The 27,684-nt window shown below is 43.9% G+C and overlaps 1 protein-coding gene across 4 annotated transcripts in view; it reads right to left on the minus strand.

Moving 5' to 3' along the window:
* The window catches only part of FAM184A (family with sequence similarity 184 member A), a 500,388-nt gene that overhangs the window by 79,826 nt on the left and 392,878 nt on the right, over positions 1-27,684 (minus strand). For all 4 annotated transcript variants that reach the window (XM_063917229.1, XM_063917230.1, XM_063917231.1 and 1 more), the window contains 3 exons: positions 10,104-10,316; positions 9,388-9,541; positions 750-877 (listed from right to left, as the gene is read on the minus strand). In XM_063917229.1, coding sequence (XP_063773299.1) covers positions 750-877; positions 9,388-9,541; positions 10,104-10,316 — 495 coding nt within the window. The remainder of the gene's footprint in view (positions 1-749; positions 878-9,387; positions 9,542-10,103; positions 10,317-27,684) is intronic.

Below are 27,684 nucleotides of genomic sequence, written 5' to 3' on the forward strand. Positions count from 1 at the left end.
AGAGTTTGGAAACCACTGATCTATATAATAAAATCAAGTGCTAATAAAGGAAATAGATGACGGGGAAGAGATGGATAAGACATGGAGAGGATAAAAACCCAGGGAGCTCGGGGACAGCATCTAGAAGATGATGTCTCAAGCCTACTATAGAGTGAAAAAGTTGTCCATAACAACTAATCTGCTTCTAGCTAGCACTTAACAAGTACATTCTCTAAACTGATAGGTAAAAGCTGATTGGCTGATATAGGCAACTTTTTCATTCCACTTGTCCACTACTGCATTCTTTTGATGGCTTGATACATCTCTGCCTAGTACAGTGCATTTGTTGATGTTACATTTGAAAAAACAATGTAAAAATAATAATTTTATATGTGTGCGTGTGCGTGTGTGTGTGTGTGTGTGTGTGTGTGTGTGTGTGTGTGTGTGTGTGTGTGTTAATTTAGATATTTACAGCTCTCTATTTGGGTGCAATTGATGAACCTGTGTCCAAACCCTTATAGGCTACTTGTAACCTAGGCAATGACAGGGTTTTAATGTCAGGCATGCTGTGTACACATTCTGTATGACTAAAGATGGTGCTCATGATGTATTATATATGGATATTAATATGACATTGAAGGAAAGAAGATTTGTTTAACATGTGTGAGATATAATCCCTAATTATATTTACTTATTCATTGTAAATAATAATTGTAGATTTAGCATATCATACATACACTATTTCTTCCTGTCATAACACTCTTTGTTACCTGGCGTCTGCTGACCTCCTTTTGCCTCTCCTGTTCTTCTGTAGCAGCGTCCATTTCCTGCTGATGATGATATCTCAGCTGGTCAATTGCCGCAGCATGTTGGTGATTGAGTTCAGAGCGCAAGGATGCTGCAATGCAAACAAAACAAATAACACTGGATTGCTATGCTATGGAGAATAGAAAATCTTATTTACATATCAAAAAAGCACCCTTGCTGCACATCTATTTTCTATACCTCTCTATTACAGTAGTTCAACATTGTCAAACTACTGTATTTTTAAGAAAGACAGGTTTGTACCAGTGAATTACAGTTTCTGTTATTCTTCTTTATAACACTTTTGGTGATAGGCGTGTGTAAAATAAAAATTTACTTACCGATAATTCTATTTCTCGGAGTCCGTAGTGGATGCTGGGGTTCCTGAAAGGACCATGGGGAATAGCGGCTCCGCAGGAGACAGGGCACAAAAAGTAAAGCTTTATGATCAGGTGGTGTGTACTGGCTCCTCCCCCTATGACCCTCCTCCAAGCCTCAGTTAGGTACTGTGCCCGGACGAGCGTACACAATAAGGAAGGATTTTGAATCCCGGGTAAGACTCATACCAGCCACACCAATCACACTGTACAACCTGTGATCGGAACCCAGTTAACAGTATGATAACAGCGGAGCCTCTGAAAAGATGGCTCACAACAATAATAACCCGATTTTTGTAACTATGTACAAGTATTGCAGACAATCCGCACTTGGGATGGGCGCCCAGCATCCACTACGGACTCCGAGAAATAGAATTATCGGTAAGTAAATTCTTATTTTCTCTATCGTCCTAGTGGATGCTGGGGTTCCTGAAAGGACCATGGGGATAATACCAAAGCTCCCAAACGGGCGGGAGAGTGCGGATGACTCTGCAGCACCGAATGAGAGAACTCCAGGTCCTCCTTAGCCAGGGTATCAAATTTGTAGGATTTTACAAACGTGTTTGCCCCTGACTAAATAACCGCTCGGCAAAGTTGTAAAGCCGAGACCCCTCGGGCAGCCGCCCAAGATGAGCCCACCTTCCTTGTGGAATGGGCATTTACATATTTTGGCTGTGGCAGGCCTGCCACAGAATGTGCAAGCTGAATTGTATTACACATCCAACTAGCAATAGTCTGCTTAGAAGCAAGAGCACCCAGTTTGTTGGGTGCATACAGGATAACAGCAAGTCAGTTTTCCTGACTCCAGCCGTCCTGGAACATATTTTCAGGGCCCTGACAACATCTAGCAACTTGGAGTCCTCCAAGTCCCTAGTAGGTGCAAGGCACCACAATAAGCTGGTTCAGGTGAAACACTGACACCACCTTAGGGAGAGAACTGGGGACGAGTCCGCAGCTCTGCCCTGTCCGAATGGACAAACAGATATGGGCTTTTTTGAGAAAAAACCACCAATTTGACACTCGCCTGGTCCAGGCCAGGGCCAAGAGCATGGTCACTTTTCATGTGAGATGCTTCAAATCCACAGATTTGACTGGTTTTAAACCAATGTGATTTGAGGAATCCCAGAACTACGTTGAGATCCCACAGTGCCACTGGAGGCACAAAAGGGGGTTGTATATGCAATACTCCCTTGACAAACTTCTGGACTTCAGGAACTGAAGCCAATTCTTTCTGGAAGAAAATCGACAGGGCCGAAATTTGAACCTTAATGGACCCCAATTTGAGGCCCATAGACACTCCTGTTTGCAGGAAATGCAGGAAACGACCGAGTTGAAATTTCTTTGTGGGGCCTTCCTGGCCTCACACCACGCAACATATTTTCGCCACATGTGGTGATAATGTTGTGCGGTCACCTCCTTTCTGGCTTTGACCAGGGTAGGAATGACCTCTTCCGGAATGCCTTTTTCCCTTAGGATCCGGCGTTCCACCGCCATGCCGACAAACGCAGCTGCGGTAAGTCTTGGAACAGATATGGTACTTGCTGAAGCAAGTCCCTTCTTAGCGGCAGAGGCCATAAGACCTCTGTAAGCATCTCTTGAAGTTCCGGGTACCAAGTCCTTCTTGGCCAATCCGGAGCCATGAGTATAGTTCTTACTCCTCTACGTCTTATAATTCTCAGCACCTTAGGTATGAGAAGCAGAGGAGGGAACACATACACCGACTGGTACACCCACGGTGTTACCAGAACGTCCACAGCTATTGCCTGAGGGTCTCTTGACCTGGCGCAATACCTGTCCCGTTTTTTGTTCAGACGGGACGCCATCATGTCCACCTTTGGTATTTCCCAACGGTTTACAATCATGTGGAAAAAACTTCCCGATGAAGTTTCCACTCTCCCGGGTGGAGGTCGTGCCTGCTGAGGAAGTCTGCTTCCCAGTTTCCATTCCCGGGATGAAACACTGCTGACAGTGCTATCACATGATTTTCCGCCCAGCGAAAAGTCCTTGCAGTTTTTGCCATTGCCCTCCTGCTTCTTGTGTCGCCCTGTCTGTTTACGTGGGCGACTGCCGTGATGTTTTTCCCACTGGATCAATACCGGCTGACCTTGAAGCAGAGGTCTTGCTAAGCTTAGAGCATTATAAATTTACCCTTAGCTCCAGTATATTTATGTGGAGAAAAGTCTCCAGACTTGATCACACTCCCTGGAAATTTTTTCCTTGTGTGACTGCTCCCCAGCCTCTCGGGCTGGGCTCCGTGGTCACCAGCATCCAATCCTGAATGCCGAATCTGCGGCCCTCTAGAAGATGAGCACTCTATAACCACCACAGGAGAGACACCCTTGTCCTTGGATATAGGGTTATCCGCTGATGCATCTGAAGATGCGATCCGGACCATTTGTCCAGCAGATCCCACTGAAAAGTTCTTGCGTGAAATCTGCCGAATGGAATTGCTTCGTAGGAAGCCACCATTTTTACCAGGACCCTTGTGCAATGATGCACTGTTTTTAGGAGGTTCCTGACTAGCTCGGATAACTCCCTGGCTTTCTCTTCCGGGAGAAACACCTTTTTCTGGACTGTGTCCAGAATCATCCCTAGGCACAGCAGACGTGTCGTCGGGATCAGCTGCGATTTTGGAATATTTAGAATCCACCCGTGCTGTTGTAGCAGTATCCGAGATAGTGCTACTCCGACCTCCAACTGTTCCCTGGACTATGCCCTTATCAGGAGATCGTCCAAGTAAGGGATAATTAAGACGCCTTTTCTTCGAAGAAGAATCATCATTTCGGCCATTACCTTGGTAAAGACCCGGGGTGCCGTGGACAATCCAAACGGCAGCGTCTGAAACTGATAGTGACAGTTCTGCACCACGAACCTGAGGTACCCTTAGTGAGAAGGGCAAATTTGGGACATAGAGGTAAGCATCCCTGATGTCCCGGGACACTATATAGTCCCCTTCTTCCTGGTTCGTTATCACTGCTCTGAGTGACTCCATCTTGATTTGAACCTTTGTAAGTGTTCAAAAATTTTTTTAGAATAAGTCTCACCTAGCCTTCTGGCTTCAGTACCACAATATAGTGTGGAATAATACCCCTTTTCTTGTAGTAGGAGGGGTAATTTAATTATCACCTGCTGGGAATACAGCTTGTGAATTTTTTCCCATACTGCCTCCTTGTCGGAGGGAGACCTTGGTAAAGCAGACTTCAGGAGCCTGCGAAGGGGAAACGTCTCGACATTCCAATCTGTACCCCTGGGATACTACTTGTAGGATCCAGGGGTCCTGTACAGTCTCAGCGCCATGCTGAGAACTTGTCAGAAGCGGTGGAACGCTTCTGTTCCTGGGAATGGGCTGCCTGCTGCAGTCTTCTTCCCTTTCCTCTATCCCTGGGCAGATATGATCTTATAGGGACGAAAGGACTGAGGCTGAAAAGACGGTGTCTTTTTCTGCAGAGATGTGACTTAGGGTAAAAACGGTGGATTTTCCAGCAGTTGCCGTGGCCACCAGGTCCGATGGACCGACCCCAAATAACTCCTCTTCCTTTATACGGCAATACACCTTTGTGCCGTTTGGAATCTGCATCACCTGACCACTGTCGTGTCCATAACATCTTCTGGCAGATATGGACATCGCATTTACTCTTGATGCCAGAGTGCAAATATCCCTCTGTGCATCTCGCATATATAGAAATGCATCCTTTAAATGCTCTATAGTCAATAAAATACTGTCCCTGTCAAGGGTATCAATATTTTTAGTCAGGGAATCCGACCAAGCCACCCCAGCTCTGCACATCCAGGCTGAGGCGATCGCTGGTCGCAGTATAACACCAGTATGTGTGTATATACTTTTTATGATATTTTCCAGCCTCCTGTCAGCTGGTCCTTGAGGACGGCCCTATCTATAGACGGTACCGCCACTTGTTTTGATAAGCGTGTGAGCGCCTTATCCACCCTAAGGGGTGTTTCCCAACGCGCCCTAACTTCTGGCGGGAAAGGGTATACCGCCCATAATTTTCTATCGGGGGGAACCCACGCATCATCACACACTTTATTTAATTTATCTGATTCAGGAAAAACTACGGTAGTTTTTTCACATCCCACATAATACCCTCTTTTGTGGTACTTGTAGTATCAGAAATATGTAACACCTCCTTCATTGCCTTTAACGTGTGGCCCTAATAAGGAATACGTTTGTTTATTCACCGTCGACACTGGATTCAGTGTCCCTGTCTGTGTCTGTGTCGACCGACTAAAGTAAACGGGCGTTTTAAAACCCCTGACGGTGTTTTTGAGACGTCTGGACCGGTACTAATTGTTTGTCGGCCGTCTCATGTCGTCAACCGACCTTGCAACGTGTTGACATTATCACGTAATTCCCTAAATAAGCCATCCATTCCGGTGTCGACTCCCTAGAGAGTGACATCACCATTACAGGCAATTGCTCCGCCTCCTCACCAACATCGTCCTCATACATGTCGACACACACGTACCGACACACAGCACACACACAGGGAATGCTCTGATAGAGGACAGGACCCACTAGCCCTTTGGAGAGACAGAGGGAGAGTTTGCCAGCACACACCAAAAACGCTATAATTATATAGGGACAACCTTATATAAGTGTTTTCCCTTATAGCATCTTTTTTATATATTTCTAACGCCAAATTAGTGCCCCCCCTCTCTGTTTTAACCCTGTTTCTGTAGTGCAGTGCAGGGGAGAGCCTGGGAGCCTTCCCTCCAGCCTTTCTGTGAGGGAAAATGGCGCTGTGTGCTGAGGAGATAGGCCCCGCCCCTTTTTCGGCGGCCTCGTCTCCCGCTCTTAACGGATTCTGGCAGGGGTTAAATATCTCCATATAGCCTCCGGAGGCTATATGTGAGGTATTTTTAGCCAAAATAGGTTTTCATTTGCCTCCCAGGGCGCCCCCCTCCCAGCGCCCTGCACCCTCAGTGACTGCCGTGTGAAGTGTGCTGAGAGGAAAATGGCGCACAGCTGCAGTGCTGTGCGCTACCTTTAGAAGACTGAGGAGTCTTCTGCCGCCGATTCTGGACCTCTTCTTACTTCAGCATCTGCAAGGGGGCCGGCGGCAAGGCTCCGGTGACCATCCAGGCTGTACCTGTGATCGTCCCTCTGGAGCTGATGTCCAGTAGCCAAGAAGCCAATCCATCCTGCACGCAGGTGAGTTCACTTCTTCTCCCCTAAGTCCCTCGTTGCAGTGATCCTGTTGCCAGCAGGACTCACTGTAAAATAAAAAACCTAAGCTAAACTTTTCTAAGCAGCTCTTTAGGAGAGCCACCTAGATTGCACCCTTCTCGGCCGGGCACAAAAATCTAACTGAGGCTTGGAGGAGGGTCATAGGGGGAGGAGCCAGTACACACCACCTGATCGTAAAGCTTTACTTTTTGTGCCCTGTCTCCTGCGGAGCCGCTATTCCCCATGGTCCTTTCAGGAACCCCAGCATCCACTAGGACGATAGAGAAAGGGAATTACTGTATATGTGCTTGGCGTTAATCACACTAAGCTATATCGTTCAACATACGTTTAGATAACACAAAATACACAAATGACTAAAATCCAGATAAGATCACAGTAGTACTTCATGTCTAGCAGGTGGCAAGAAACAGACATCCAGTCTAACCTTATATTTAGGGTAGCATGACATAAAATTGTTTTATGCAGCAGAAAAGTAGCTAGGGGAAACCATTTCCCCGCTGTCAGAAAAAGCACTGCCTGAGAAGTTCTACATAGCAAACAGGAGGTTTTTGATCAGCTAGTTTAATTGCTTGTGTGACAGGGCTAAGAAACATAACACACTTCTATGGAGCACGTCACTGTCTGAGCTGTTTCTCAGCTAGCCCTAGGCATTGCTTGAAGCCTTTTATCAGCTATAAGAGCAGGAAACCTGCTCAGTGTGACATCATCCAGGTATAACACATTCTTTTCAATAGCTGCTTTAAAACAAAGCAAAAAAAGCATTTGACTAAAAAATGCTGCACAAAATCTACCCATATGGCAACACCCTAAGGGGTCTATTCAGGGCAGCCACCACGGGGGGACTGTGGGGACTGGTGTCCCGAGCCCTTACAGAGAGGGGGGGCCTACCCCTGGCTCCTTACACCAATACCTGGAGTGCTGCACCAAGCTGTGAAATAACAGCAGGCTGATGCAAGCTGATGCACAGGGAGGACTCCTTAAAACAAGCCTTTAACTACACATCAGCTCTCTGTGAATCGTTCTTGTAGGTCCACAACACTCCACCTATATGTAATATCACAATGTGTTTTGGTTTTTTTTTGGGTGGGGGGGGGGGGGGGGGGTTGTGGAGGGGCCCCATTTGTTTTGTCAATCCCGGGCCCTTCAAGGACTGCCATGGGTCTAAGCCTTGGAAGGAGATAAAGTGCAGGCAGATAAAGTAACAGCCAACAAGTCGATTTTCAAACGCAGCCTGTGACATACCAGGTAGTTGCTGATTGGCTGGTACTTTAGCTCCGTGCACTTTATCTCCACCCAAGGCTTAGTAAATAGACCCCTATGTCAGGCATTCCCAACCTTGGTCCTCAAGTCACACTAACAGTTCATCTTTTAGTGATATCCAGGCTTCAGCACAGATGGTTAAATCAAAATAACTAAAGTACTAATTAAGTCACCTGTGCTCAAGCATGGATATCCCTAAATCCTGGACTGTTAGTGTGCCTTGAGGACTGAGGTTGGGAATGCTTGGCCTTAGTGGTCAAATTAGTGAATTATCCCAGGTGACTATTCATATGTGCGGTTTAATGGTTAAATATACTTTATATTTACATATTGAGTATGAATGACATTAAATAAGCTAAAATTATTGGGATGAGGCAGTGTGCATTTTGTTTAAAACTTTATCTATAGAATAATTTGTTAAAGTCTGCCCCATCTCCAACATGCACAGTGAGAGGTAGGGTGTGCCTCTGAGGAGCCAGTGGTTCCCAGTTCAGAAGAAGGACAGACCTTAGAGGATGGAGGACCGGTCTGCAGACACGTGGAATGGGGTAAGTACTAGTAAGCGGGGTTTGAGTGGTCAAGGGATGGAATGGGGCGGGGTAGGGGCGGTGGACCCAGGTGATTTGGCATATGTTGGGTTCCTTTACTAGCATTGCTATGATGTCATTTGAGTTTTTGCCAAAATTGGAATATGTGTTCCTGATTCCATACATAGTCATCCTGCATTTGTCCTATTTTCTGGTTGTTATGAGTCAGTGTAAGCGATTATAAGAATATGTTAATGGTAATACAAACTTCTTGTTGCCTTTAGCAAGCCTTGTCATACACAGCTGCTCAACGTAAATGATCACTCTTACTTGTCATACTGAAGAGTAAAATGGGAAAACTTGCCTTATAATTACAGCGGATGGCGGTCATTAGGTCGAAATGAGTTAGGTCGACATACACTGGGTCGACCATGTTTGGTCGACATGATCACTAGGTCGACATGGTCATTAAGTCGACATGGGAAAAGGTTGACATGAGTTTTTCACAATTTTTTTCATTTTTTGACCTTTTTCATACTTAACGATCCACGTGGACTACAATTGGGAACGGTAACCTGTACTGAGCGCAGCGGTAGCAGAGTGCAGCATGGCAAGCGAAGCAAGCTATGCGAGGGGACACGGTGCACTAATTGGGGTTCCCCGTCACTTTTCGAAGAAAATTACAAAAAAAGTAAAAAAACTCACGTCGACCTTTTTCCATGTCGACCTAGCACATGCCGACCTAGTGACCATGTCGACCTAATGCATGTTGACCAAACAGGTCGACCCGATGTATGTACCTCTTAGCATTAGAGGTTTGGAAATTAGGGTATTTAGGCCATGCCCTCCAAAATGCCCTTGCCATGCCTCCTCTTATAAATATGTAACCCTGACTCATTTAACCACAGAAATCAGTTTTATCCGCCACAGTGAATACGGAGGGTTATGCAATCATGAAACTGTGACAGCATCTTAGGTCTCCTTTCTTTATCAAACTTTCATTACAGATCAGGTCATTTCCAAGTCTATGTGGTAGACTGATTTATCCAGAATATATTCATGATTAGATCTTAGACAACAGTGCCTGCTGAAATCGTAGATGCTTCACTGTCCCTCACTACAGTATAAATAATAAAAGATTTCAGTATAAAAGATGAATGACAAGCTGTGGTATTAACAGGAAATTAAAAAAATAAAAATAACCTTTTGACAAACCATAAAAAGAAATACAAACCAAGCATGGCTTTCCCCTCATCTTCTAGCTCAAAGCGCAGAGTCTGAAGCTCCTGCTCCATTTCCACTCGCAGCATGTCCATGACTTGCTTGTGAGCATCCTTTAAAGCCTGGAGTTCCTCAGAGTATTTCTGATGCAAGTGATCTCCCAGGTCCTGTGCAGCAGAATAAGCAGATATACAGCAGGAGATTACCAGCATGCAGTGCTCATTTTGAGTCAAAAGATAAATTGCACATAATAAGAGATGACAAGAAAATTGGATAAATTACCTTAAAGTACTGAGTGCTTTACCAGCATGAGAACAATCTCCTTGTACAATTGTGGTTCCTGACGGCTTTCATGAGGTTTTTTATTTAAATAATTATATACTGCTTAGATATAGAGGGCATAACGGCCTTACATGCATGAGATGTAGCATAAATGTGCACACCGAGGGCTGTAGACATTTTAAAAGCTGAATAATTATACTTTTTACCAAACATATTATTAAATAGTCTTATAAAATCAATTTTAGGTCTAATTGCCTATAATTTTGTTCTTTGTGCAAATGGTAATCACAATACTAAACCTGGACTCCCAGTTAGAATACCAAACATTTAATAAAAACAAATGATTAACCTATTTGAAGTGTACAGTGGAAGTAGAGGAGTTTAACATAATAACATAAACTGTTAATAAATATAACAAAGTAAATAATGGTAATATATGGCACTTGCTTTCTGTTTTTGATCCTTTGCCTCCTCCATACTTTGAAACGCTATCATGTGGGCTTCTTGCAGTGACCTCTGTCTCTGCTGATGCTCCTCCTCCAACTCTTGAAGCTCCCGGGTGAGACGCTGTCGCTCCTGACCAAACTGTGCCTGCAGCTGATGCAAAGCACCCTGGGACTGGCACAGCTGCAGCTCTAGATTCTGTTTGAGCAGTGAGATCTAGCACAGCAAAATAAATTGAGAAAAAAAATAGGGATGATAGAATAGAGATAAATATTCCCTGATTGCAGCTGTACATTTCCATTTAAAAGAGCCATCACTTTTGTTTCCTAAGCTTGTCTTCTATCAATAACCACTAGATTAACTATATTAAAGTCCATAAAAATAGTACCAGCGTTGCTATTTTTGCAGTGGTTTGTGTTATATTAGGTGTTGATATTAAAATTTAACATTTCAGCACTGAACCAGTTTTGGTTTATTTTTATTCCGCAAGCTTAAAATCCTGTTTTACACTAAAAAGCGCAGAAATCTGTAGGAAAACAAAAAAACTTCAAATAAATGCCCAGGAACCATAATTGTTCCATATAATGAAGTCAAATTATTGGGGACAGAATTACATGAGAAAATGTTTTCTTCATGTTCTGTTTAGTACATTTCAAGTTAGTTAATTGCCAAAGAAGCATACTGTGGGGGGAATTCAAATGTTTGAAATGTCAGACTAATAGATAGGGGAAAAAAGACACCCAACTGACTTTTCAAACAATTGAATATCCACCTCTATGTTTAAAGTTAACATTTGCACATTATTTTACAGTTTGTCACAGGAGTAGTGCAGGGTCCTATAAGTAACCAGCAGTGACATGGATAATTCAGCATTATGACAAAAAAGTGACTACTGTATAATACCCAAAGACAGTTTTACAGGAAAGCTTATTTACCAACATTGCTGGAAGATGAAGATCTGCACAAAAATCATAGCAACTAATCAGACATTTATTTTCACTGTCTAATATCCAATAGAAACGCTACACTAATTGCTGACTATGGTTTTAGTGCAGATGTGCACCTTTGAGCAATAATTCTCAGAAACTTGTACATATTGCTGTACGGGTCATAAAATTGCATTTTATCAGTAATATAAGCCTCTAGATTAATATTAAATAATGGTCTGTAAAAGAACCAACAGATCATTCTACATGCATTGACATTCTTAAATTACTCTTTTTGATAACAGTGGCACAGTATTTAGGCTTATTTTAAAACTATCACAAATAATATAGCAACATGATTATGTTTTCGCTTTTCTTTTCCAACACTAATCTGCAGTTTATGTGCCTGTATTTTTTCTCTTCTTGCAAAGTAGCATTTAATGAGACAGAACTGCTGTCTGGTGGAAAATATATGGCAACATTTCTTGCAATATAGTGACTGGTATGAATGAGCATTTGAGGTCTGGCGATTTATCAGCGCCTACTCTCTGCAGGCTGCCAATGCTACAGAACAAATTTGTCACGGAAATGAAATCCCATTAAAAGTAACTGTTTTCCCTAGACAGCATATTTTCTTTTTCATCTGCCAAAATGTTTGATGGCTTGCAACTTTCTCCGTAACAAGACTGCTCATTTTAGGATATATTAAAACAGAGCCAGTTCATGAGAAAAGGGACCAGTAAATGTAACCTAATTGGTTGTCCTGCTAGTCAGGCACATTTCTGTCACATTCATTAGTTTTGCTCTTGTGAATATATTATAAAATAAGAAAGCAGGTATAGTAATTGCTGAACACCTCTATACCTAGCACTATCCATCGTTATACATGTTATTCTCAGAGAAGCTTTGACTGATTCAGTTATTTCTTTTCAAGTATTTAGTAATATCAGAAAGACCATCCTTAATTTAATATAATATGTTTTCTCATATTCCTTTGTGTAGCTGTCACTCTCCTGCCCCACATCATTTCTTATTCCCCACAATATTACATAACTACTCCTGTCACATGACATTTACACAGCAGAAACATGAACTTGATGAACGCTAGTAAATTTGTCATGCTTCAAAGGGTATTCTGCCTGTCTACAATAGAATGATGTTTGCATTATGTATTTTATCCTATAGAATACTTGCTTATGTCATTATTGGTATATTCAATATATGCTTACAGTTTATTGATCCGGTAATAACAGAACTCATTAAAGTGCCATTCAAATCATGCTTTCCAGCAGGCTGTGGGAACATCTAGCCAGCCTTCTGTAACATCACAAAGCAAATGCTGAATTTACAACTGCCAAAGCAGGAAAATGGGAACCTAATGCCTGATGTATGCTGTGTACAATCAATACATTCCTCTGCTGCTGAGCCACTTTCAGGGAGACCCATTTTAAAAAATTCAATGGATACAGATTAAAGCTAGTGCTGTGCATTTAGCAAGTAAACATGTAGCAAAATAGTGAACAGCGGCAAGCAATCGGTAGACGAGCTGCAGTGCAAATGATAATGCAGACATGCCTCTATGCCACTGCTGCAGTATGTGCAGCTGACTTACATTACTGATGGATTTATGTAATGCTTCACCCAGAGAGTGCCGCTATGAAAAGAAGATCACAAGAATAAAGGGAAACATTCAGAAATCACCAAACCAAAAAAAAAAATAAAAAAAAATAAGACATAGACAACATAGAAAATTAATTACAGGTAGGAAACATACACACATATGATCTATGTAAATTATACATAAAACAAAATGAGTAAGTGGTGATACTGGCTCTCATCACTACAATGCTTTGATACCACTGATGGGGAGATGTATCAAAGATTGTGGAGAGATAAATTACCAACCAATCAGTGTCTAAGGCTGGGCACACACTACACAATGTGAGTACCCAGCATAGGTGCAACCAATATAACGGTATTTCAGGCCGGCCATACACACTGCACAATATATCCCAAGTCGGCACGATATATTGATACACCCCGCATTTGCCTGCATGCTGTCGATATCGGTGTGTTGTATTACTAATAAATATAATATGCAGTTGTACCTTCTCTCTTATCTTGTCTATGCTATCCTGAAACTTAAAAGGTATCTTGAGTTATCTATAGAGCTCTGGTTCTAACACGCAGGCACTGCACAGGGAAGATGGGATTGTTTCTAGGAAAAAGGTAGTAACTATAATTAGGACATACACCACCATAGCAGAGATGACAGACAGATGATATGTCCATGATACATTTATGGTTATTTTAATTGAATGCTGTTTTGAAATGCACCATTGAAAATCAATGTGCTTTGTTTTTTTTTTTTTTTTTATAAATAAATTAGAGATAAATGTTACAGGCTGAGCAGTGCAGTCATCGGCGAGTCTGCCCAATGTTTTAAAGAGGCAACCATTTAAAAGGCAAAACCAGATTGCTCCTTTAAAACATCGAGCAGACTTACCAAAAACTAGCAAGACACAGTATTATATTTATCCCTTAGAATCTACTTGTTGATATGGGATACAGAACATTTATTAAATAATCCCCATAGTGTTCTCCAACGATATAACACTTTATTCCTATAAAACATGATTACTTATCATGGAAGAGTAGATGTCATTTTCATAATTACAAATCCAAGTACAGAATTTACCAAAAAATAAAAAATGTATGCAATCATGCTTTATTGTAGAATAAAGGACAAACATACAGGTCTGAGTAAAAGGATACAAAATACAGTACAATAAAAATTGGAGAATATCCTGATAAATTATGTTTAGGGAAGTCTGAAAGAGCCATACCAATATAATAGCTATTAGTAACTTCTGATAATACAATACAGGTCTTCATTAATGGTAGGAAGTGGATGATAGGAGAAGGGAAGGGAAAAGGGAGAGGAGGTACAGTATGTGAAACGAAGACCAGCAAGCTGGTATGTGATAAGAAACTAAACTCTAAACTGCTCCTACACAGCATGTGAGTTAAGAAAATCTCCATGTCCAACGATAAAACGTAGTCAGAAATCAAAAGTCAACAAAACCCGGCTCCACTTAATCACCGATCTATACCCCACTGTCATAAGCCCCAATGTCCCCTAGTGGATGAAGGAGAAATAAGAAGAAAAACACTACAAATGTATCTGTACAAAGAAAAGGAGCATACAGAAGGAAGACCCTGGCAATGGAGTAGTAAAAGCAGATGTCTCATACAATGGAGTATATATTCTTTTTGGGTAAAATAATGCAATCAACAGACTATGAGCCTAATTCGGACCTGATCGTAGCAGCAACTTTGTTAGCAGATGGGTAAAACCATGTGCACTGCAGGGGGGGGGGGCAGATATAACATGTGCAGAGAGAGTTAGACTTGGGTGGGGTGTGTTCAATCTGAAGTCTAAATTGCAGTTTAAAAATAAAGCAGCCAGTATTTACCCTGCACAGAAACAATGTAACCCACCCAAATCTAACTCTCCCTGCACATGTTATGTTTGGCCTCCCTGCAGTGCACATGGTTTTGTCCATCTGCTAACAAAGTCGCTGCTACGATCAGGTCTGAATTAGGCCCTATATCACTTGGGCAACCAGATAACATTTTAACAAGTTTCATTAAATATTTTTTCGTGTCTGTGAGGCCTTGGGTGGAAATTTCCTCTGGCAGACCCTGAATTTGCAAATTAGTTCTCAAGACCTTGTTATTTAGTTCAATAATTCTGTTTTGCCTGATAGGTGTCCATGTCTTGCAGCTTGTTTTGGAAACCAATAGAGGTTGAGTCTCCCATATCCACAATGTTTGGGACCAGAAGTATTTTGGATATCAGATTTTTCTGTATTTTGGAATATTTGCATACCATAATGACAAAATTTATCTTGGGGATGGTATCCAAGTCTAAATACTAAATGCATTATGTTTCATATACACCTTATGCACTCAGCCCGACAGGTCATTTTATACAATATTTTAAATCATTTTATTCATGAAACAAAGTTTGTGAACATACAGGAAATTCATTTATGTTTCATATACAACTTATATACACACAGCCTAAAGGTAATTTTATACAATATTTTTTATAGTTTTGTGCATTAAACAAAGTTAATGCACATGGTGGGTGATTCAGACCTGATCGCTGCTCTGCGTTTTCTTTGCACAGCGGGTGATCAGCAATAGACTGCGCATGCACCACAATGCGCACGGCGTCAGCAAACAACAAAGGCATCGCCGGTCAGCAACAGGATGGTAAGAAAATGTAGTTTGCACGGGTGTTCGCAAGGTAATTGACAGGAGGAGGCCGTTTGTGGGTGGTAACTGACCGTTTACTGGAAGTGTCCAGATAAGACGCACGCCTTCCCAAGCGTTTTCAGGAAGGGTGTCTGATGTCAGCTCCAGCCTCGACCAGCCTGTTCTTATTGCACTGTAGGAGTAAGTACTGGGCTGCGCAGAGACTGCACACAGTGGATTTCTGCAGCTCAGTGTAGACATGCAATCGCACACTTGCACGGCGTATATACAATCCCCCTTGGGCGGCGACTTTCTGAACGCAGGACAGCAAAGTTAGCAGCCCAGCATTCAGGTCTGAATCACCCCCATTGTACCATCAGAAAGCAAACGTGCCACTCAATTTCTGTGAAAACATTCTGTATTTCGGAATATTTAGTATTCTGAATTTTGGATATGGGAGACTCAACCTGTAATAGGAAATAAAAGGCTGAGGAGTGTCACCCATACCAGAAAGAATAGTTACCTTTAGAAATCCACTGAGTTCCAAGTATTGTGGGGTGTTTACATTTTACCAGCACCTGTTCATTGGTATTTACTTATCTTTGTACATTTGCACAGGGAAGAGGAGGGCAGTATAAGGCCCACTAGGGGTCTTGATTCAGGGGTTGATTCATTACCAATTGCAAATGTGAGATTGCACGCAGTGAGTGATTATCGACAAACTGCGCATGCGCTGTGAACGCATTGCGCGTGTGCGAAGGGCAAAATGCAATCTAGCGTATGCAGCCTAATTGCAAAGAGTACGCATTTTGATTGACAAGAAGTGACCGTTCGTGGGTAGCAACATGGCGTTTGTGGGGAGTGGTTGGGAAAATAAGATTTTACTTACCGATAAATCTATTTCTCATAGTCCGTAGTGGATGCTGGGGACTCCGTCAGGACCATGGGGATTAGCGGCTCCGCAGGAGACAGGGCACAAAAAGTAAGCTTTTAGGATCACATGGTGTGTACTGGCTCCTCCCCCTATGACCCTCCTCCAAGCCTCAGTTAGGTACTGTGCCCGGACGAGCGTACACAATAAGGAAGGATCTTGAATCCCGGGTAAGACTCATACCAGCCACACCAATCACACCGTACAACTTGTGATTTGAACCCAGTTAACAGTATGATAACAACGAAGGAGCCTCTGAAAAGATGGCCCACAACAATAATAACCCGATTTTTGTAACAATAACTACATACAAGTATTGCAGACAATCCGCACTTGGGATGGGCGCCCAGCATCCACTACGGACTATGAGAAATAGATTTATCGGTAAGTAAAATCTTATTTTCTCTAACGTCCTAGTGGATGCTGGGGACTCCGTCAGGACCATGGGGATTATACCAAAGCTCCCAAACGGGCGGGAGAGTGCGGATGACTCTGCAGCACCGAATGAGAGAACTCCAGGTCCTCCTCAGCCAGGGTATCAAATTTGTAGAATTTTACAAACGTGCTCCCCCCTGACCACGTAGCTGCTCGGCAAAGTTGTAAAGCCGAGACCCCTCGGGCAGCCGCCCAAGATGAGCCCACCTTCCTTGTGGAATGGGCATTTACAGATTTTGGCTGTGGCAGGCCTGCCACAGAATGTGCAAGCTGAATTGTACTACAAATCCAACGAGCAATAGTCTGCTTAGAAGCAGGAGCACCCAGCTTTTTGGGTGCATACAATATAAACAGCAAGTCAGACTTTCTGACTCCAGCCGTCCTGGAATTATATATATATATATATTTTCAGGGCCCTGAAAACGTCTAGCAACTTGGAGTCCTCCAAGTCCCTAGTAGCCGCAGGCACCACAATAGGTTGTTTCAGGTGAAACGCTGACACCACCTTAGGAAGAAACTGGGGACGAGTCCGCAGTTCTGCCCTGTCCGAATGGAAAATCAAATATGGGCTTTTGTAAGACAAAGCCGCCAATTCTAACACTCGCCTGGCCGAGGCCAGGGCCAACAGCATGGTCACTTTCCATGTGAGATATTTCAAATCCACAGATTTGAGCGGTTCAAACCAATATGATTTGAGGAATCCCAACACTACGTTGAGATCCCACGGTGCCACTGGAGGCACAAAAGGGGCTGTATATGCAATACTCCCTTGACAAATGTCTGGACTTCAGGAACTGAAGCCAATTCTTTCTGGAAGAAAATCTACAGGGCCGAAACTTGAACCTTAATGGACCCCAATTTGAGGCTCATAGACACTCCTGTTTGCAGGAAGTGCAGAAATCGACCTAGTTGAAATTTCTTCGTGGGGCCTTCCTGGCCTCACCCACGCAACGTATTTTCACCACATGTGGTGATAACGTTGTGCGGTCACCTCCTTCCTGGCTTTGACCAGGGTAGGTATGACCTCTTCCGGAATGCCTTTTCCCTTAGGATCCGGCGTTCAACCGCCATGCCGTCAAACACAGCCGCGGTAAGTCTTGGAACAGACATGGTACTTGCTGAAGCAAGTCCCTTCTTAGCTCCCGAGGCCATTAGTCCTCTGTGAGCATCTCTTGAAATTCCGGGTACCAAGTCCCTCTTGGCCAATCCGGAGCCACGAGTATAGTTCTTACTCCTCTACGTCTTATAATTCTCAATACCTTGGTTATGAGAAGCAGAGGAGGGAACACATACACCGACTGTTACACCCACGGTGTTACCAGGACATCCACAGCTATCGCCTGAAGGTCTCGTGACCTGGCGCAATACCTGTCCCGTTTTTTGTTCGGGCGGGATGCCATCATGTCCACCTTTGGTCTTTCCCAACGGTTCACAATCATGCGGAAAACTTCCCGATGAAGTTCCCACTCTCCCGGGTGGAGGTCGTGCCTGCTGAGGAAGTCTGCTTCCCAGTCGTCCACTCCCGGAATGAACACTGCTGACAGTGCTATCACATGATTTTCCGCCTAGCGAAAAATCCTTGCAGTTTTGCCACTGCCCTCCTGCTTCTTGTGCCGCCCTTTCTGTTTACGTGGGCGACTGCCGTGATGTTATCCCACTGGATCAATACCGGCTGACCTTGAAGCAGAGGTCTTGCTAAGTTTAGAGCATTATAAATTTGCTCTTAGCTCCAGTATATTTATGTGGAGAGAATTCTCCAGACTTGATCACACTCCCTGGAAATTTTTTCCCTGTGTGACTGCTCTCCAGCCTCTCAGGCTGGCCTCCGTGGTCACCAGCACCCAATCCTGAATGCCGAATCTGCGGCCCTCTAGAAGATGAGCACTCTGTAACCACCACAGGAGAGACACCCTTGTCCTTGGATATAGGGTTATCCGCTGATGCATCTGAAGATGCGATCCGGACCATTTGTCCAGCAGATCCCACTGAAGAGTTCTTGCGTGAAATCTGCCGAATGGAATCGCTTCGTAATAAGCCACCATTTTTACCAGGACTCTTGTGCAATGATGCACTGACACTTTTCCTGGTTTTAGGAGGATCCCGATTAGCTCGGATAACTCCCTGGCTTTCTCCTCTGGGAGAAACACCTTTTTCTGGACTGTGTCCAGAATCATCCCTAGGACCAGCAGACGTGTCGTCGGAACAACTGCGGTTTTGGAATATTTAGAATCCACCCGTGTTGTCGTAGAACTACTTGAGATAGTGCTACTCCGACCTCCAACTGTTCTCTGGACCTTGTTCTTATCAGGAAGTCGTCCATTTTCTTTGAAGACGAATCCTCATTTCGGTCATTACCTTGGTAAGGACCCGGGGTGCCTTGGACAATCCAACGGCATCGTCTGAAACTGATAGTGACAGTTCTGTACCACGAACCTGAGGTACCCTCGGTGAGAAAGGCACATTTTTGGGACATGGAGGTAAGCATCCCTGATGTCCCGGGACACCATATAGTCCCCTTCTTCCCGGTTCGCTATCACTGCTCTGAGTGACTCCATCTGGATTTGAACTTTTGTAAGTGTTCAAATATTTCAGATTTAGAATAGGTCTCACCTAGCCTTCTGGCTTCAGTACCACCATATAGTGTGGAATAATACCCCTTTCCTTGTTGTAGGAGGGGTACTTTGATTATCACCTGCTGGGAATACAGCTTGTGAATTGTTTTTAATACTGCCTCCCTGTCGGAGGGAGACATTGGTACAGCAGACTACAGGAACCTGCGAGGGGGAAACGTCTCGACATTCCAATCTGTACCCCTTGGATACTACTTGTAGGATCCAGGGGTCCTGTACGGTCCCAGCGTCATGCTGAGAACTTGGTAGAAGCGTTGGAGGGCTTCTGTTCCTGGGAATGGGCTGCCTGCTGCAGTCTTCTTCCCTTTCCTCTATCCCTGGGCAGATATGACTCTTATAGGGACGAAAGGACTGAGGCTGAAAAGACGGTGTCTTTTTCTGCAGAGATGTGACTTAGGGTAAAAAACGGTGGATTTTCCAGCAGTTGCCGTGACCACCAGGTCCCATGGACCGACCCCAAATAACTCCTCCCCTTTATACGGCAATACATCTTTGTGCCGTTTGGAATCTGCATCACCTGACCACTGTCGTGTCCATAAACATCTTCTTGCAGATATGGACATCGCATTTACTCTTGATGCCAGAGTGCAAATATCCCTCTGCGCATCTCGCATATATAGAAATGCATCCTTTAAATGCTCTATAGTCAATAAAATACTGTCCCTGTCAAGGGTATCAATATTTTTAGTCAGGGAATCCGACCAAGCCACCTCAGCTCTGCACATCCAGGCTGAGGCGATCGCTGGTCGCAGTATAACACCAGCATGTGTGTGTATACTTTTTAGGATATTTTCCAGCCTCCTATCAGCTGGCTCCTTAAGTACGGCCCTATCTGTAGATGGTACCGCCACTTGTTCTGATAAGCATGTGAGCGCCTTATCCACCCTAAGGGGTGTTTCCCAACGCGCCCTAACTTCTGGCGGGAAAGGGTATACCGCCAATAATTTTCTATCGGGGGAAACCCACGCATCATCACACACTTAATTTAATTTATCTGATTCAGGAAAAACTACAGGTAGTTTTTTCACATCCCACATAATACCCTTTTTTGTGGTACTTGTAGTATCAGAAATATGTAACACCTCCTTCATTGCCCTTAACGTGTGGCCCTAAAGGAAAATACGTTTGTTTCTTCACCGTCGACACTGAAATCAGTGTCCGTGTCTGGGTCTGTGTCGACCGACTGAGGTAAATGGGCGTTTTACAGCCCCTGACGGTGTTTGAGACGCCTGGACAGGTACTAATTTGTTCGCCGGCCGTCTCATGTCGTCAACCGGCTTGCAGCGTGTTGACATTATCACGTAATTCCATAAATAAGCCATCCATTCCGGTGTCGACTCCCTAGAGAGTGACATCACCATTACAGGCAATTTGCTCCGCCTCCTCACCAACATTTTCCTCATACATGTCGACACACACGTACCGACATACAGCACACACATAGGGAATGCTCTGATAGAGGACAGGACCCACTAGCCCTTTGGGGAGACAGAGGGAGAGTTTGCCAGCACACACCAAAACGCTATAATTATATAGGGACAACCTTTATATAAGTGTTCCTCCCTTATAGCATTTAATATATATTCATATCGCCAAATCAGTGCCCCCCCTCTCTGTTTTAACCCTGTTTCTGTAGTGCAGTGCAGGGGAGAGCATGGGAGCCTTCCCACCAGCATTTCTGTGAGGGAAAATGGCGCTGTGTGCTGAGGAGAATAGGCCCCGCCCCCTTTTCGGCGGGCTTCTTCTCCGGAGTTTGTGATATCTGGCAGGGGTTAAATACATCCATATAGCCTCAAGGGCTATATGTGATGTATTTTTCGCCATACAGGTATTATACATTGCTGCCCAGGGCGCCCCCCCCCGCGCCCTGCACCCTCCGTGACCGCTGTGTGAAGTGTGCTGACAACAATGGCGCACAGCTGCAGTGCTGTGCGCTACCTGATGAAGACTGAAAGTCTTCTGCCGCCTGGTTCCGGACCTCTTCAATCTTCAGCATCTGCAAGGGGGGTCGGCGGCGCGGCTCCGGGACGAACCCCAGGGCGAGACCTGTGTTCCGACTCCCTCTGGAGCTAATGGTGTCCAGTAGCCTAAGAAGCCAATCCATCCTGCACGCAGGTGAGTTCACTTCTCTCCCCTAAGTCCCTCGATGCAGTGAGCCTGTTGCCAGCAGGACTCACTGAAAATAAAGAACCTAAAAACTTTTTCTAAGCAACTCTTTAAGAGAGCCACCTAGATTGCACCCTGCTCGGACGGGCACAAAAACCTAACTGAGGCTTGGAGGAGGGTCATAGGGGGAGGAGCCAGTACACACCATGTGATCCTAAAAGCTTACTTTTTGTGCCCTGTCTCCTGCGGAGCCGCTAATCCCCATGGTCCTGACGGAGTCCCCAGCATCCACTAGGACGTTAGAGAAAACGCAGGTGTATCATGGACGTTTTTGGGGCGTGTATCTGATTTCATCAGCTGCGTTCAAAAACATGGCGCCCGATGCGACTGCATTCTCATTGATTTGAGTATGCTGAGGTCATCCGCAAATGTAGATGGTGTCCTAATGCCTACGCAGATTTGCAAATGCCTCTGTGAGTGTCTTTTATCCTTTCTGATATTAACTGGGTAGTATTTCTAATGATGCAGCCATCAGAGAGTAAAGGGGGGTACTGACGGGAGAGATGTGTGCTGAGCGATCTTAACACAGATCGCTCAGCACACATCTCTCCCCCCGCTCAGCACAGCGCGATGTGCTGAGCGAGAGAGGGCGACGATGGGAGGGGGCGCTCACTTCACACGGCACTGAAATGAGCGACCCGCTAGATTGAGCCTGCATGCAGGCTCAATCTAGCACCGGCGATAGCTATCGCTGGGGGGCATACACACGGCAGATCCATGCTTAAAATATAAGCAATCAAATCAGATTGCTTAGATTTTAAACACGGATCTCTCCGTGTGTACCCCCATTAAGGGGCCACACTCTGTGACCTAGAAGTGTCAGAAGAAAGGAAAATAAACTGAATTCTTTCAGAGCTTGTCCTACATTACTACACATCTGGCTGGACACTGCAGGGCACCAAGACTGCAGAGAATGGGCTGAGGAAGCCCAGAGGTGAGTAAGTGTGAGGGAGCAGGACAAATGCTGATCCCTAAGGCCACAAGAAGAGCACACCTGCACAGTATTTCAGGAGCTACAGGGTACTATCAGATTAAAAGAGGCTCTGAATAAAGAACTAAACAGGACCTCGTTAGTAATTGCCTTAGAAAAAAATCAGTGGGTGGCCCAAACAATCCCTAACTTGTTGTGTGCATTGAAAAGTTCCCATGTTAAAAGCCAGCACTGCTGGAGTTGGGCGGCAGGAGAGTCAATGTCTGTTAAGTCTAAGTCAGTCTTCTCCATGATGGTGCTGCTGCGCAAGTTGTGGCTCAGTATGGAGGTCAAGCTGCCTGTTATGTTGCAGGTACCACAGCTGGCAGTTAAGGAGTGTCGTGGGTATGCTAGAGAACTGCATAGCAGACAGCAAATGGTGTAAGTAAGGGACAGCTGGTGTGTGTAAGCTCCAATAAAATCAATAAATCCAAGACAAATACTGTACGTCCGTCGAGTTCCTGTTCAAACTCCTTTGGTGGGTGTCTCATGCAAAAATTTCAGTTCCATGGGGGGAATTTCAGGTTTGTTAGCAAAACAAAAAACACACTATTGGGCAAAACTAGGTGCACTGCAGGTGGGGCAGATGTAATATGTGCAGAGAAATTTAGATTTGGGTGGGTTATATTGTTTCTCTGCATAGTAAATACTGCCTGCTTTATTTTTACACTGCAATTTAGATTTCAGTTTAAACACGCCCCACCCAAATCAAACTCTCTCTGCGCATGTTATATCTGCCCCCCTGCAGTGCAACATGGTTTTGCCCATCAGCTTTTTTCTTTCTAACAAACCTGAATAAAGCCCAAGGCCCTCATTCCGAGTCGTTCGCTCGTTCTTTTTTTTCGCATCGCAGTGAAAATCTGCTTAGAGCGCATGCGCAATGTTCGCACTGCGACTGCGCTAAGTAATTCTGCTATGAAGAAAGGATTTTTACTCACGGCTTTTTGTTCGCACCGGCGAACGTAGTGTGATTGACAGGAAATGGGTGTTACTGGGCGGAAACACGGCGTTTTATGGGCGTGTGGCTGAAAACGCTACCGTTTCCGGAAAAAACGCAGGAGTGGCCGGAGAAACGGGGGAGTGTCTGGGCGAACGCTGGGAGTGTTTGTGACGTCAAACCAGGAACGACAAGCACTGAACTGATCGCACAGGCAGAGTAAGTCTGGAGCTACTCTAAAACTGCTAAGTTTTTTTCGTTCGCAATATTGCGTAAACTTCGTTCGCACTTTTAAGATGCTAAGATACACTCCCAGTAGGCGTAGACTAAGCGTGTGTAACTCTGCTAAATTCGCCTTGCGACCGATCAACTCGGAATGAGGGCCCATGTGCGTTGTTAGGAGAAAAAGTAATCCCAATTTGAGATATTTATTGCTGATGACCAAAGATCAGCTGAGATATGTATGATCTTGACTGCCACTTTGCCTCGTTCAGAATTTTTAATTGCCAGCATTTAGGGGCCTATTTATTAAGCTGGTTTATCATAAAATAATGCAGAAACTTCAGATTCTGCATGTGTTTATGCATCCCAGCATAAAACAGCCTAATGCAGGAGATTTCACAAAAATACAGCTGCAGACCACAGGCCCCATGATTATCAAGTAATTCTTTTCAAACTTTGGTCCCATTGGTTTACGCAAGAGATCTCATGATCCCTCAGCACCGGGAACTGATACTGTGCGCATGCACAATATCAGTTTCCCAGGAGAAGTCTTACAAAAATATGAAAAACATATCTGATACCTCTGGGATAGGGACAGCGGTTTACACTCTACCTCACTTCACTCTCAAACGACTGCCCCATCTCTCTTCTCCCATTCGCCTTTAAAATTCTGTACTCGAGTGGCTTGTTTACAATCATCTCTCCTGATACCTGTCTCACAACTGTATCCTTAATCCTCTCCAATTTGACTTCTGCCCCCTCCACTCCACTGAAATTGCCCTGGCCAAGGTCAACAATGATCTTCTCTCTGCAAAATCCAAGGACCACTTTTACCTGCTCATCCTCCTAGACCTCTCGGCTGACTTTGACACTGTAGCTCACCCTTTCCTACTGCACACCCTCCAGACCATTAGCCACTCTGACACTGTTCTTTCTTGGTTTACCTCCTATCTCACTACCCGTTCCTTCTCTACTTTGGCCTCTGGTTCCGCCATCCCCATCCAACCTTTCAATAGGTATACCAGAGGTTTCTGTCATTGGTCCCGTGCTCTTTTCCCTGTACACCTTCACCCTGGGGAAACTCCCCAGTTCTTTTTGGTCTCCAGTATTACCTCTATGCTGACACTCAACTCTCCCTCTCGTCTCCTGATCTTTCCGCCTGCCTCCTCTTTCTGGTTCCCAGCTGCCTCTCCACAAGCTCCTCTTGGATGTCTTACTTAAACTCAACATAGCCAAAACTGAACTCACTGTTTTCCATCTGTCAAGAGTCCTCCCCTTCCAACCTCTTTATCACTGTTGACAACAACAGGTCTTTCAAGACCCCTCCCTTTTGCCCCACCCCATTCAATCTCTTGCCCATTCCTATCATTTCCCGCCCCACCACATTGCTTGCATCAACCTCTAGCTCTCCCAGGATGCCACCAAAACTATTGTCCACCCACTTATCATTTATCATCTCGACTACTGCAACCTTCTCTGTATTAGCCTCCCCATTCCCATCTCACCATTCTGTAATTAACACTGCAGCTAGACTTAAATTCCTCTCCCACTGCACCACATATGCCTCCCCTCTTTGCCAAGCCCTACACTATCTCCTGCTCCCCTACAGAACTCTCTAGAAACTCCTTACCCTCGCATACAAGGCCCTCTCCAACTCCACTGCTCCATACATCTCCAACTTGATCTCTACACATACTCCCTCTGACCTCCAGCTGGCCAATGTCTATCGCCTTTCCTCCTTTCCTCTGCCTCTCAATCCTCTGCTGCCCTCCACTACTGTAATGACCTCTCTTGTTCTATCAGACTATCCCCAAGCCTATACAGCTTTAACTGAATGTCGATAGCCATGTTACCACCTAGCTTACCTTAGCCTCTTTCATCCTCTATCTCTCTAACTCTTCCTTCCTGGCCTCAGCTTCCATACACTGATTCACTCCCTGTGTCATCCATTTGACTCCCCCTTCCCTTTAGCATGTCAGATCCTTTAAGCAGGGAGCTCCTGTCTCATCACCTATTACTCTTGCTCATCAGCTACACTTTTCACCTCTTCCTTGGGCTCCCTGCCCCCGGACTTCACCCCTTCTTTATCTTTGTTTGACATTTTATCAGGGTTCCATTTTTGTTTGTTTATTTGAAAATAGAATAGCCATCGTTTTTGAACTGTTGCAGACTTTAATATAGTAAGCAAAAATATATAATGCTATTAGAAAATAACAAATCGCAAAAAGAAAGGGAAATAGGTCTGGTTATTAATAGGTATAGCAACCCTGAGCTAATAAAAATATTATTTGCTAATAAATGTAATCATTTTGGCTGCTTTATTGAGCAAGTGAATCACTGAAACTGGGCATACACAATACAATTATCTGGCAGACCATCTGCCCAATCTGTCTGGAAAATGGACAGAAATGGTTGTTCAAACAAATTAGTTGAATTTTAGGTTTAACCAATTTGTCTGAATGATAGTTTTTGTCCATTTACAGTGTTTGGGAGTAAATGGTTGATTGTCATTTTCTCCAATACATTACCGGATTTTCATTCCAATCAGCCATAATGCTTTCTTTTATCTCACAGATTAATTTCTTGATCTACTAACAAGCTATCTTTTCAGCTGTTACTAAAACTATTTCTAGGGGGCATCTGTCTACAGGTTTAGATTATGGGAGCTAAAAAAAAAGGTCAAGTGGAAGATATAACTCTATACCCTGTTCTCTGTTGCTGCCATTTCATTAAATATCTCTAGTCTAGATCCATTGCTAGCTAGAATTATACAAGAGCAGCCTTTTTCACCAATTGTTTACTTTTGTATTTTACATTTTACATTGCATATATTTAGGTTTGTATATATGAATTTAGTAGAAGCAGTGTTGCAGAGTTTCCTTGCAAAAAGTCTTCTCCACTTAACATTAATGGGGTGGCACAATGGGATTTTTTTTCTTCCGTTCTCCTGTTTCATCTCTTACTTCAAACAAATTTATCGATTCACTTACCCTAGTGTGTGTATTCAGGGGGTAGGAAATACAGATTGCAAGCTCTATAGGAACAAGAACTGATGTAGATGATTATTCTATGCAAAGAGCTGTGTAACATATGACTGCTTAAATAAAAGATTCATAATAAAGGCTTATAAGTGTCCTTCAGCAGCTTTCCAGCAAAATAATGCTGTTACAAACAAAACAGTAAATACTTAGTCCCAATTCCAGATACAACCTCACTTCTCATTGCCACTCTAACTAGTGGACATCTAGACTGCTTACCACTTTTCTTTAGTTGCTGAACACACGAGTAGAAAAACCTTCTATTAGCTATCATCTTCACTGTGATATGTATTTGTATCTCTGAAGTAAAGTATTTGAACCCCCTAAGTCTTGTCCAAACCAAGCTAGGTGAATAGACCTCTAGGTGTTTTTCACCTGCAGCTTCTCTTGTCTATCTGACTCTCACTTAGCTGTCTTGTGAGCCTTTGAAGGAGCTGTCTTCTCAGATGTCCTAACTCTTGGTAGATGTACAAAATGAAAATGGACTCACACTAAACCCTCTATTCAACTCCTTACTGATACTTATGAGCCCTATACTAAGCTGCAGATAGATGTGGTCCACAGCCTGAATAGGTGACACGTTAGTGACTCATAGGGGCTAATTCTGAATTGTGCTGCCTTTCAAGCTGTTTGTGAAAAAGTTGAATAGGGTACAATATATGCACATCAATTCCATGGCTGATTACAAGTGACAAACAATTGCATATATAGGAAAAGAGAGACATAACAGGACATGAAAAAGTGCATACATCACAAATATAATATACTTTAACAATGTTCAAAAACCCACTGTTGCCAAACTCAAATCTCCATCAACCAAAACCACAAAGAAGCAGAGACTTAACTGAATTTAAATAACCAGCAGAACAGAGTGAAGTACTCACACTTGTGGCATTAGCAGACAATCAATTTTTAGCTATCAGCAATAATAATAATAATAATAATTATAATTAATATTTTATTTATATAGTGCTCTTTCTCCAATAGGACTCAAGGCGCTTAACAGATAGAATTAACATAGTACAGTACAGAAACAATGAAGTACGGAAAAGATTTTCATAAAATA

Source organism: Pseudophryne corroboree, chromosome 4 (assembly GCF_028390025.1).
Source record: "Pseudophryne corroboree isolate aPseCor3 chromosome 4, aPseCor3.hap2, whole genome shotgun sequence".
NCBI classification, from domain to species: domain Eukaryota; kingdom Metazoa; phylum Chordata; class Amphibia; order Anura; family Myobatrachidae; genus Pseudophryne; species Pseudophryne corroboree.